The 13,065-nt window shown below is 40.1% G+C and overlaps 1 protein-coding gene across 1 annotated transcript in view; it reads right to left on the bottom strand.

Moving 5' to 3' along the window:
• Positions 1–1,486: 1,486 nt before the first annotated feature.
• Positions 1,487–13,065, bottom strand: part of EPSTI1 (epithelial stromal interaction 1) — a 113,401-nt gene continuing 101,822 nt past the window's right edge. Inside the window, exons 11-12 of the mRNA XM_043995904.1 lie at positions 6,943–7,042; positions 1,487–2,040 (exon numbers count right to left, since the gene is read on the bottom strand). Coding sequence (XP_043851839.1) covers positions 2,032–2,040; positions 6,943–7,042 — 109 coding nt within the window. The 3' untranslated portion in view covers positions 1,487–2,031. The remainder of the gene's footprint in view (positions 2,041–6,942; positions 7,043–13,065) is intronic.

Below are 13,065 nucleotides of genomic sequence, written 5' to 3'. Positions count from 1 at the left end.
ACTTCACTTCAAATCAATTAACCATAAGTTTTAGACTAAATATAAAAAGTTCTTGGAAATGGAACAATGTATCGTGGGAATCATATTTGGAGAGATCGAAGAAACTTGGTCACACCCTAGGAGTCCCTCTCTAAAATTTCAAGCTAGTTGAGAAATTGAATTATTCTAGAATTCAGATTCCTGTAAGACTTGAACAGGCTGAGTTCATTCCAGGTAAACTTAGGAGGAGAGGAAAGAGGGTGGAGATTACATGCACTTCAGTCTCCTCTACTCCCCTTCCTCTTTTTGGCCCAAGAATGACTTTTCCAGTTTTTAAGTGTATGAAGAATTTGCAATTTCCCAAGTTCCTACAGGTATCTTAGAGGAGTTCCTAGGTCAGGTAATGGCAGTATCTATATTGGGATCCAACAAAAGACTGGATGTAGATTCATGATGCCACAAGAATCCTGGTAAAGAGACTATGCTATTCCTATGGAAGAACTTCATGAGCACCTGATGAAGAGATAAAAAAAGACTTCTAGCAACCAGGAGCTGAGTCTCCTCCTTACCACATGTGCTCTCTATAAGTCTTACACCCACTGTCCTCTGAGCTCTGTATGTATTGATGAGAGAGGGTGTAACAAATATTTGGGGAATATTTTGTTATGGGCCTGGAGTACCTCAGAAGTTTTCTGGGGGAACTCAGGAAACCTTCTCCTTAAGAAGCTAAACCAGAAAACAGACACAGACATACCTAAAGAAGCCAGTCTCCCCCACCCCTAGAGAAGATAATCCCAGTAGGCATGGCTACTGCCTGAGTGGCACCAAGGGGACAGAAATAACTCCAGAAGTCCTCTCATTCAAGCCTTCACTCAAGCTTTCCTCACCCTCAAAGGGAACTTTCCACAATCAGATGATCAGCCTATCAGTCCCTCCACCAGTCCTCTATAAAAGTTTTTGCCTTTCTCCTGTTCAGGGAGATAGGTATCTCAGAGAACCAAGTCTCTGACCCAACTCCCCATGAGAAAAGTTCTCTCTTGGTTTCCTTTCTCTAGCGCCTAAATAAAATATTATTTTATTCTAATTGGATTTGTGTGCAAGAGGGAGTAATTTTTTAAAGAGGAATTCCTAAGGACCCCCACCACACCCACCATTTCACCCACGACATTTTGTACCAACTATACTATGTTAATAGATACCCTTTTCTAAAAGATACTTTAGGCTGGCTGACTAAATTGGTCCACAACTGACAACCTTAATAAAAAGCACATTGATGAGGGCTCGCAAGATATAAAGCATTAGAAAATACAACCCCTTAGCCCCTCAGGGATAACTCAGTAGCCAAGGTTTTGGGGACTTGAATTCATTGATTTGAGAAGGAGCTGGCATAGTAGCTCTAGAGCAACAAACATTGCATTTAATCTAGATGACATTCATAAGATTATATAAAAAACCATTTTTTTCTTTAATTTACTTGTAAAGAAAAGGCATCAACAATTTAAAAAACTATTTCTGAGAGTTAAATTTTTATTAATGAATTTCAATAAAAGGACATTAAAATAGGCTTGATTTTCTATTGTATACTCGAGTTCTTTAGCTAAGAAAGAATGCATTATAAAATCCCACGGGTTCTAGGAGCTTCTATAAGCTGACCCCCAATTTGGATGAGTATATAAAAACCCCCACTCCCCTTGTGGCTTTAAGTGCTAGCAACAGGGTAAATATTTTCTTTCTTCTATTCTTCTAGATCACTAAGGTTGCTATAATTATACTTCTGACAAGAGGCAAAACAAATTACAAAAATAATGAAACATTTCACTGTCATTAAAGATTAAATATGAGCTCGCTAATCAACTGCTGAAAATACCCATACATAATGCAAGGGACAAACTGGTCATTGCAGATTGCTCACTGAAGTGGGGGTGATGCGGAAGCCAGGGTAAAAAAAAAAAAATCACAATGGAGCTGAACAAGACTGCATTAGAAGAAAAAAATATCCCCAGGGCTTTCTCAAGGTCAGTTGACTAAGGCTGAATGAAAGTGCAGAATGTCTCAAACACCCTGAAAGAAAAAAGAAAAGGAAAGAAAATTATCCACAAAACAAATTCACATTGTGGTCCAAGGTGAAGGAAGTCCATCCCAAATGAAATCGCCCAAATACTTCAGGTTTAAATGATTACTTTTAATTATGTAAAAGCACCAGTAAAAGGACTTAATTTTCTAGTCTAGTTGCATTTGATTCACCCAATGGTCTATCTGCAGTCATATTAATCGCTTGTTGAGTGACACCTAGCATGCTGTGTTCTCAGAGATAGTCAAACATGGTTCATAAATAACAGTGTGCCCAAACAAAAATTGTCATCCAGTGGCACAGTTACAGTGAGGACTTTGGCACACTTGGTGCAGAGCAGTAAAATTTAAATGAAAATAATGCTTGAATACATTAGGTAGTAATGATTAGGGTGGGGGGCCTGTGGGGGGGGTTCTTTTTAAAGAATATCAAAAGAAGGGAGCATTCTGAAATTTATTGGACAGATTGGGGGGCGAGGCTTTGAAAATTGCACCAGGTAAAGTGTAGGTATAGGACCTAGAAATAGAGGGATGGCCTTGAACAACCTTTCCAACCTCATGCTGCTACTCCCCTCGTGCTCTACAGGAATGGAGGGAGTTCAACTTAAATGTTTGTTGGGTTTCTACAATGTGTCAAGTATGGGGAGGGGTACAAATATAAAGAACATACAGAGGGGGCAGCTAGGTGGCTCAGTGGATAAAGCATTGGCCCTGGATTCAGGAGTACCTGAGTTCAAAATCAGGCCTCAGACACTTGACACATACTAGCTGTGTGACCCTGGGCAAGTCACTTAACCCTCATTGCCCCACCAAAAAAAAAAAAAAGAACACACAGACCTTGAACTTGATAAGCTTAGTTCAGTAGAGGTAATGAGACAAATAAATAATTTTTTCCCAGAGGGTTAGACCTGTGATTTTATTTGCAGGGAATTCCTGGTAGAAGAGAATTCCATATGCATGCACACAGGTAATTGGACTGCAACTTATAATGAGAGAGAAGGGGAAAATCATCATACACCTACTATGTGCTGGGCAATGTGCTAAGTGCTTCATAAATATTGTCTTATTTGATCCTTACAATAACAACTCTGAGAAGTAGATATAACACCCCTTTTACAAGTGTGGAAACTGAGGCAGAGAGAGGTGAAGAGATTGGCCTACAATCAGTGTTTGAGGTCAGATTTAACTCAGGTCTTCCTGACATCTAAGCCTCTATTTTCTGTGCTGCTCTCAGTTTAGAGTCTTAAGAGTATTAGGGGTAGAAGTGACTTACTCACCATCACCCAGGTGCTATATGGACAACTAGGTGGCAAAATGGACAGAGCGCTGATCCTGGCATCAGGAAGACCTGAGTTCAAATCCTACTAGATATGTGACTCTGATCAAGTCACTTATTGGCCTCAATTTCCTCATGTGCAAAACAGGGATTATATAAGTAGCCCCTACTGCCCAGAGTTATTGTGAAGACCAAATGAAATTAAGAATTGTAAAGTGCTTGGCAGCACAGTGCCTGGCACATGGTAAGCATTATATAAATGTTAGCTATTATTCTTGTTATCACCATCCTCATCATCATTATGTCAGCGACAGCCACTAAAGCCATCTGGGTCTTCCTGTCTGCAAGGCCAGCCTTTTCATAAAAGGACCATAGCATTCTAGATCCAGAGTTGGATGGGATCTTCCCTGGCTATTCAAGTCCAATGATCTAAGTTTACAGTTCAGGAACCAGACACAGGGTGATGGAGTGACTTGCCCAAGGTCACACAGCTAAGTGAGTATCTGATACAGAAATGGGAACCCAGATCTCCTGCCCCCAAGGAGAGCATTCTCCACCCAGCATGTCACACAGCCTTTAAAATAATAAGCACCAAAAACAATGATAGTCATGATATATTCCAAAGAAGGGTTCAAAGGGCTGTGATTATTAGAAGTAAGGAGAGATCATTTCTGGTTGAAGAAATCTAGGAGGGCTTCCTGGAGGAAGGATGCATCTAGGTTTGGAGGACAGATAGAATTCCAAGAGCCAGAGGCATGAGGAAGGGTAGAAAGGGGGCATTCCAAGGGGAGTGACACAATCAACTGCACTTTTCTTCATACAGCCTGTTTCCTCCAAATAGATTGAAAGCTCCTTAAGGAGAGATACTAGCTCTTAAATGCATATTTATTCTATTCTTACTTATCCATTGTACCATCTAGCTGCCCTAGAAATAGAATGCCCGACCCCTAATCAGGAAGACTCATCTCTCCGAGTTTAAATCTGGCCTCAGACAGTTAATAGCTGTGTGACCCTGGTCAAGTCACTTCACCCTTTGTGCCTCAGTTTCCTCATCTGTAAAATGAGCTGGAGAAGGAAATCAGAAACCACTCCAGTGTCTCTGCCAAGAAAACCCCAAATGGGGTCACAAAGAATTGGACTCAGCTGAACAACAACAAAACACCACACACAGTGCCTAGAACAGAATCCTACATATAACATATGCAATGCATTTGTATTGAATAAATGAAATTTCATATTTAATTATACTCATTTTCAAATATCTCACATTATGGGGGGAAAGTAGAGCTCAATAATTAGCTTGTGATTCTGTGCTATTTTTAAAGCTTAAAAAAAAAATCCACCAAACTGAAGATTAGTATAGCAGTAAAATGAACCATTGTGAAATAAATGAATTGGAATGGGAGTTGGGGGCTGGGGGTGGAGGAAGGATCTCTTTCAGACAGCTAATAAAATGTATCTGAAATGCTGCTGGATTTGGGTTTTAAATTATTGGCATTCAGCAACATTGAATAGAAAGTCTCGGTAATCTTTCTCCTGACATCAGCATAGGAAGGAGTGACCTTCATTTGGAATTCCTGGGGTTAGAGATCTAAATGCTCTACAAAAGAGTCTCACTTTTTATTTACTCTTCATTACTCACCATAATAATAGTGCTGTGATAAATAGCATTAAAAAAAAAACAACTAAGTTAAGTTGCTTTTCTGCCATTTGAGGAATTTACTAAGTACTAAAAGAATAGTAGGAATTGGGGCAGCTAGGTGGCGCAGTGGATAAGGCACCAGCCTTGGATTCAGGAGGACCCGAGTTCAAATATGGCCTCAGACACTTGACACATACTAGCTATGTGACCCTGGGCAAGTCACTTTACCCACATTGCCCCGAACAAAAAAAAAAAAAAAAAGTAGTGCCAAGTGCTAGGGTGACAGAGACAAAAAATAACTCACTTCAATTCTACACTCACCAAAAATATACAAAACTGGACTGTCATCGGGGACTTGCATTTTAATGATACCAAGTCATTTGCTTCCATGATCCAGTGATGCATCTAGACAGAGGAGGTCTTCTACAATAACAATTGCTTCTCTGTCAGCATTTTTTTTATTTTTGCAAAGTAGCCTCCATGGATTTATACTGCACCTTTCCTAGAAATGATGTTTGCTCATTCCTCTCATGCACGTTACCCTGGTGAGATAGAGAGACATCTTCCTTCATTTTAGCATGAAGACCCCCAAACTCATGGTTCTTCATGATAATGGTTTTATTTTATTAGCTCGAACTGCCTTTCTTGGCAATCCCAGACAGCCCTAAGTATTCCCTGATTTTTCCCCTTGGAACTAGGAGCTAGAGGAAGAAGACAGAAAATACAACTTAACAAAGGGAAGCGGCTTTCGGATCTCTGTTGACCAATCCAAATACCATAGTGAGGGGCAGCTAGGTGGCACAGTAGATAAAGCACCAGCCCTGGATTGAGGAGGACCTGAGTTCAAATTTGGCCTCAGACATTTGACACTTACTAGCTGTGTGACCCTGGGCAAGTCACTTAACCCCAATTGCCTCACCAAAAAAACAAACAAAAAAAACCCAAAGACCATAGTGAGGTGTAACACATGAAAATCTTCTCATATTCATATGTTTTTATGGACTAAGACATACAAATAACAAGCGAAATGTAGAAACTATTTTGCTTACCTGAATTCTCCCTAAATCAGCATCCTTCTCACATAATCCATAAGCTTATTAGGCCCATTTCTAATTTCTCCAAAGTACCATTCACCTCTAATAGATGAAGTGGTCTCAAAACAGTGACTGTCCTCCTTAACTTTGATTTTCCAGTTCATCTAACTCTACAACAATTTTATACCCTTTCGTCCTCTTTGCAGATTTCTATTTGAGCAAATACATTTGTTAAGTTAGGGGTTCATTTAAAATTTCAGAGCTGATCCATGTACGTTTGGGCCCATGTGTGAGGTACTAACAAGATTCACATTCACTCCCAAGCTTTAGACATTGGGGCTTCGGTGTCTTCATTCCTCATGACACCTAAATATGACACACATAGTGACAAAGACTCCAGACTTTTCTTTTCCAAGATCTTTGAGAACATTTTTTTAAAGTTGCACAGGGTAGGAAGTTTCTCGATAGTGATTTGTTGCAAAAAAAAAAAAATTGGAATAACTATTCCCTCAAATGTTCATTTTCCCCAAAAGACTATGTTCCTAGATCATTCTGTCTGGCCAGTTTTCTTGGATGAAAATCTTCTGGAACATCCTTTAAAACATTCATTTATTTTTGTTTTACTTCTGGACAGTGAGTGACAGAAGAAAAAAAAATCTGTATTCAAGGCAATCAAGCTGAGAATGAAGGGCAGGTGTCATTTTTCATTCTGATAAACCAGTGCTGAAATCAGACCCTTTTATCCACCCCTATTTTCCCTCAGAAGCTATTGTGGAATTTATAGTGATCACACTTCATATTGGCTGACTGCCCATCACAGAATGCAGAGTAATATCTAGGGAGAAGGCTATATTTTTTTAAACAAATTCGCATTGTTTTAACTCTGAAAGATGATTGGATGTGGGGGGGGGAGGGGGAAGAGAGAATAAAAAGAAACTCACCCATCCTTTACCGTAATTCATATTTCCAAAGCCTCCAAATTGGTGGAGGCCACTTGGCTGACTTTTGCCTTGTATCCGGTCCAGAAAAGCATTATTTACCCTTAAAAACAATGAAAAATGCAAGTTAGTGGAAAGCCTGCTGCAGGCTTGGGAGATTTTGGAGAACCTAATGTGCTATGTGAACTGACCGTACAGATTGCTTTTTTCCCCCTAGCTTAGGAGAAATCTGTGGCAACCTTTTTTCCACATAAACCATCCTGACATGCTGATAACAGACCCATACACTGGAACTGGTGCCAAGCTTGGCTCGGAGCACCAGGGCACAAATGCTGAGTTTTATGCTCCAGCCAGCTTGTGGCATCCCCCACCCCCAACTCCAGCACAGCAATAATACTGCAGAGACAGCTACACTCACCCCTCGGGGGAGGTTGCATTGCCAAGTGGGAACCCCAGGGGCTGTCCAAGGACAGGAGGCAACACACGAGGGCATCCTTGGTTTTGGCAGGGACCAAAAATTGGAAAGGCAGTGGAAGCTGAGTGGAGAAGAACTCAACAGAACAGCTTCGGGGGGGGGGGTGTCTCAGAACAGGGACAGAGACACACTCCTCCTTTGGTACCAAGTCAGGGACGTTTTCAGGAAAGGAGGGCTCTGATGAGAGATAGGAAAGGAAGCCTAAGAAGGAAGAGGGGAATCCTGGGAATGGCTGTAGAACAAAGAGGCATCGACTTTCCCAGCTGTTTCTCCCCAGACTACATGAGACATCTCAGAACTTAATGCCAATATCAAACTATGCCTTATTCAAGTAATGCATGGGACCAAGTGAATGAAAGAAAGCAGTCTGCAGGACCTTAATATTCTTTAGCATGATCTTCTGTAATAGGGGGCTTTTAATTGATACAAGACAGTGAGTAAGGTGGCAAAAGTACAGAAAATTCTGGCTTATACGAATGAAACCCGAGTTTGAATCCTGCCTCAGACAGTGGCTAGCTGTGTGACCCTGGGCATTTCACTTAACTTCTGTGTGTCGGTTTCCTCATCTAAAAAATGGGTATAATAATAGTACCTACATATCCCTACAAATGAGATAACATACCAAAGCACTTTACAGACTTCAAAGTGTATAAATACTAGTTATGGTGGTAGTCACTGTTGTTCTTATTAATTATTATTATGAAATTCTCAAGTCAGACACTGGAAATGGAACAATTCTATGGTATGATCATCAAGAAATCAGGACTTTGTCACCTCTAATGCATAGGGCTGTTACAAATACTTCAATTACATAAATTCTTCAACTTCAGTGTTATAAATATACTTAAATGTGTAGGTTTTTTTTTCTTTTAAAAAGCTAATGGCGGGGGGGGGTGGCAGCTAGGTGGCACAGTGGATAAAGCACTGGCCCTGGATTCAGGAGGACCTGAGTTCAAATCCAGCCTCAAACACTTGACACTTACTGTGTGACCCTGGGCAAGTCACTTAACTAGTCCATTTTTAAAGTTTTTTCTATCAAAAAAAAAGTCTAACTTTACTCAATTTTATTTCCTTGTTTGCAAAAGAAATTTTATTTAAAAAAAAATTAAGCACATGATAGGAACAGATCATTTTGAAAGTACCCCTTTCAAAGTAGGATCATCTTTAACTCTTAGTATGCCAGAATTTTATGTCACCAACCACTTAATAGTCATTTTCTTTTCTTTTCTTTTTTTTTTTTTGGTGAGGCAATTGGGGTTAAGTGACTTGCCCAGGGTCACACAGCTAGTAAGTGTTAAGTGTCTGAGGCTGGATTTGAACTCAGGTACTCCTGAATCCAGGGCCGGTGCTCTTTCTACTGCACCACCTAGCTGCCCTTAATAGTCATTTTCAGTTCTCATGTCTATTGGAGCCCTTTTGAAGGAACTTTATGTTACCATTTTGTTCACAGTACCATAGTAATTTCAAAAAGGAAATAATTTGGGCTATTTCTGGATTATAGTTTTATAGCCAAGTAAAGATGAGGAAGGGAGAAAGGGGAAGGCCAACACTGACTTTAAAAAGGCATTTTTAATGGGGATCTGATGATACAAAAGTCTCAGGGGTAAAGTCAACAAAGGCAACCAGTCACCAACATCATTCTCAAACATGTAAGGCAGGCAGGCAGCTGGGAGGTAGAATGGAGGATTGAAGTCAGAAAGATCTGAGTTCAAATCCAGGCTCAGACACTTAGCTGTCCACCTCAAAAATGGGAATACTAACATCACCTAAATAATCGTAGGGTTGTTGTGAGGTTCAAATGAGATGACAAAATGTAAAGTGCTTGGCAAATTTAAAAGCTTTTATGTGTGTGTGTGTGTGTGTGTGTGTGTGTGTGTGTGTGTGTGTGTGTGTGCGCGCATATGTGTGTGTGTGCGCATGTGTGTGTATGTGTGTTTCTGTATATATATATATACGCATACATAAATATATAGATATATAAAGATATAGCGAGACATAAAAATTTATGTATTTGCCTATATATACATACAGACATATATACACACATCGGATATATCATATATACTATATTATGTAGATATCATATACCATATATTGTTTATACACAATATATTGTGTCTATATATACATTATGTGTGTGTGTGTGTGTGTGTGTGTATGTGTGTGTGTTGTATGCATTGTACTCATGTCAGTCAGTTCTTTTAAGTGAAATGTTTGTCAACATCGATGACGATGACAATGCCTCAGTGAAGATTTGGGAACTTTGAGTCAAATGATTTTATGGTGGCTAAATCAATGTCCAAGTTATTTTTCAGAGGACTGAAGGTCCTACTGAAGAAAAGAAGGTCAGAGCTGTGCTGGCCGGTCCCTGAACCATAGTTTGTTTGCAAGCAGTTCTTTTCTCTCTGGATTACAGCTATCCCTTCCATAATACAAGGGTGACTTGGATTCTTTGCATTAGAAAACTCATACTTTTGAAACCTCCTAAAACTAACTCACTTTAGTGAGTATAATTTAGTTAAAACAGTCAGTATTTAAGTAATCTGTCACAATTCTCCTCCCGCCTCCCATAGGGAAGGAGTGAGCAACACAGTACTAGATAAGACGAGAGGCTTAGGGGAATGACAAAAGGCACATCCATCTCTTCAGGAACCAAAGTTGATATTTTATAGTTAATGATATTCAGATCTCATACTTAGGTGGGTTTTTTTTTTTGTCATTTTATTCCAATCCCAGCCCCACCCCAAGCTGCACAATCACTCATAGTCTAGTCTGGCCTCTAACAAGCAACATGCATCAGAAGAATATGATTTGGGGGGTAAGGACTCATCTATATGGCAGGACTCGTAGGATTGTAGATTTTGACCTATAGAGACTTTAGAGATCACCTAGTCCTACCTCCTTGATTTTATAGAGGGCGGAAACTCAGGCAGAGAGGTAGTAAGCAGCTGAGTTGGGGCTCAAACTCAGGTCCCCTGGTTTCAAATATAACACTCTTTTTCAGGACATATTTCCTCTTTTCTAAATGCATTCTTCTCAAACTACAAAAAACACACTACCCTGGCCACCCAGAGACAGTAGTCCATCTACAATTATCACTTTGGAGAATTAAGTACAAAAAAAAAGACTAAGAAAGTATGTTCTTTAAGAGGAAGAATTGTCTAGTAAGGGCTTAAAATACTTGATAATTAGGAACCTGGATTCTCCTTGTAATTACAGAATCTTTCTCTGGATGGTAAGGACAAGCAGTTCCCCCTGCTCAGTACAAGACAATGGATCGATGAACAAGTATTCATTAAGCACCTACTATGTGCCAAGGACTGTGCTAGGCACAGGAGATATTAAAGACAAAAATAAAACAGCCCCTGACCTCAAGAAGCCTTCTTTCTTCTCTGTTCTATCAGGCAAGATAGTATGTATTACTATATATGGAAAACATACAAAATAAATCATAAATGCAAGAAAAATGAATCTCAAACTTCATCAGGGATTTGAACCGAGTACATCATTGGACCCAGGAAATATATTGACATTTCTTTTTTTTTTTTTTTTAGTGAGGCAATGGGGGTTAAGTGACTTGGCCAGGGTCACACAGCTAGTAAGGGTCAAGTGTCTGAGGTCAGATTTGAACTCGGGTCCTCCTGAATCCATGGCCGGTGCTTTATAGGGGCAGCTAGGTGGCACAGTGGATAAAGCACTGGCCATGGATTCAGGAGGACCCGAGTTCAAATCTGACCTCAGACACTTGACCCTTACTAGCTGTGTGACCCTGGCCAAGTCACTTAACCCCCATTGCCCAGCCCCCCCCAAAAAAATGGTATTCAAAAATATATAAGCACAATCAGTTCACATTGGTTTCCTAATTTTTTTATATAGTTGAGTAAAAAAACCTAATCTTTGGGTACTTTTGAAGATTTAGAAAATTAAATTTCACATTGGTACCTAGTTGGCTCCATTTGAGTCTTTTCTCTATGGTACTCCACTCCCTCTGAATCACAGTGTCACAGAGTGTCAGGCTCCCATGTCAGATGAGCTCATTATGGAATTCATTCTAAAAGGGTCTGGAGAAGCCCCTGGAGGTGTCTATCCTGGAACTCAGGTCTAAGGTTTCTTCTGTGTCAGCATCTAACAGGGAGACAGCCACTGTCCTTTTTGACTCTAATACAATTATACCCCAGGAGAAAACCTCCCTTGGGTCCTCCTCAGATAGACCACATCCAGCTCTTGCTAGAGCACTAAAGAGTGGAGATGCAGTAATTTCTTAAGCTACAGTAATGAGGCCCAGTGGCATGAATCATACTTTAATGACGGGATCAGCTGTTTAGAAAACTGATGGCTGGGTTTGTTATTCTGGGGGATTTCCTTGTGGATTAAATGTGGATGTAGGATTTAATTATAACCAGTGCAAAGAGAAGAATGGAGGGGCCAGAGAAATTTACTTTCAGACCCAACAGGCAGAGGATTCAGCAACACAGAAAATGAATTCAAAGAACCAAAGGCAGGGTTACCAAAATACACAGATGCACCTTCCCACCAGTGATAAGGCATTTCATTTTTTTTTTTTAAGTAAGGTGTCTGTTTGAAGGCCAGGTCCATAGAAATGGAGACTACCTGCTAAAAACTTGACCACTCTCTCTCTCTCTCTCTCTCTCTCTCTCTCTCTCTCTCTCTCTCTCTCTCTCTCTCTCTCTCTCTCTCTAAGGAGCTTAAAGGCCCCTCAGGCACAATCCAATTAATCCTCAGAGCATCCAGGAGAAATATAGGAGCTTGCTATCAGAAACTGGTTTGTAAAAAATACAATAATGGGTTTCCCAATAGAAAGTACTTTTGCAAGAAAATGAAATATAGCTAAGAGAAATTTGACTGGACTGACTTGAAATGTCCAGTTTTGGGCTAAGTGGCAGTCCATTGCATCGGTCCATCTTATGAAATAAAGTAACAGGACCTTGGTGCCAATATGACAATATCCATTTATCCTTAGATTAAACAACATGCCTTTTATTTTTTTTAACAGTTTTCACATTTGAGAGACCTTTAGTCTCATGGAAAGACTATGAGAAGGGGCAGCTAGGTGGCGCAGTAGATAAAGCACTGGCCCTGGATTCAGGGAGGACCTGAATTCAAATCCAGCCTCAGACACTTGACACTTACTAGCTGTGTGACCCTGGGCAAGTCACTTAACCCTCAATGCCCCGCAAAAACAAACAAAACAAAACAAAAAATTGATGGCATATCTATTTCATAAGAAATAAAAATAACAACTTAAGTGGATATCTCACATTCCAACAAGTCTTTTTTTTTTTTGATCTTTGTCAAAGGAGGAACTAGTGGGCTTTATTTATCACTGCAATTTGGAGACCCCATATTCTGAGGTTAAAGCAATCCTACTGAAGTAGAATGTGTAACAGTGGGAACTGCTATTTCCCAAAAGGCTTCAAAAGCATTCCAGTGAAATGTTACAGGGATACACACACACACACACACACACACACACACACTCCTCTTCAGGGTTCAGCTCAGGCTACCTACCTTGGAAAATTGACAATGGCCCATAACCCCAATAGCTGGCAGATGGTATTACCACACATACAAAAATCAATAATGTAGAATATGAAAAGCAAAGACAAAGTCCCTAAATGTGCTCCATCCTA

Source organism: Dromiciops gliroides, chromosome 3, assembly GCF_019393635.1.
Source record: "Dromiciops gliroides isolate mDroGli1 chromosome 3, mDroGli1.pri, whole genome shotgun sequence".
NCBI lineage: Eukaryota > Metazoa > Chordata > Mammalia > Microbiotheria > Microbiotheriidae > Dromiciops > Dromiciops gliroides.
This window is presented reverse-complemented; position numbering and strand designations above follow the sequence as displayed.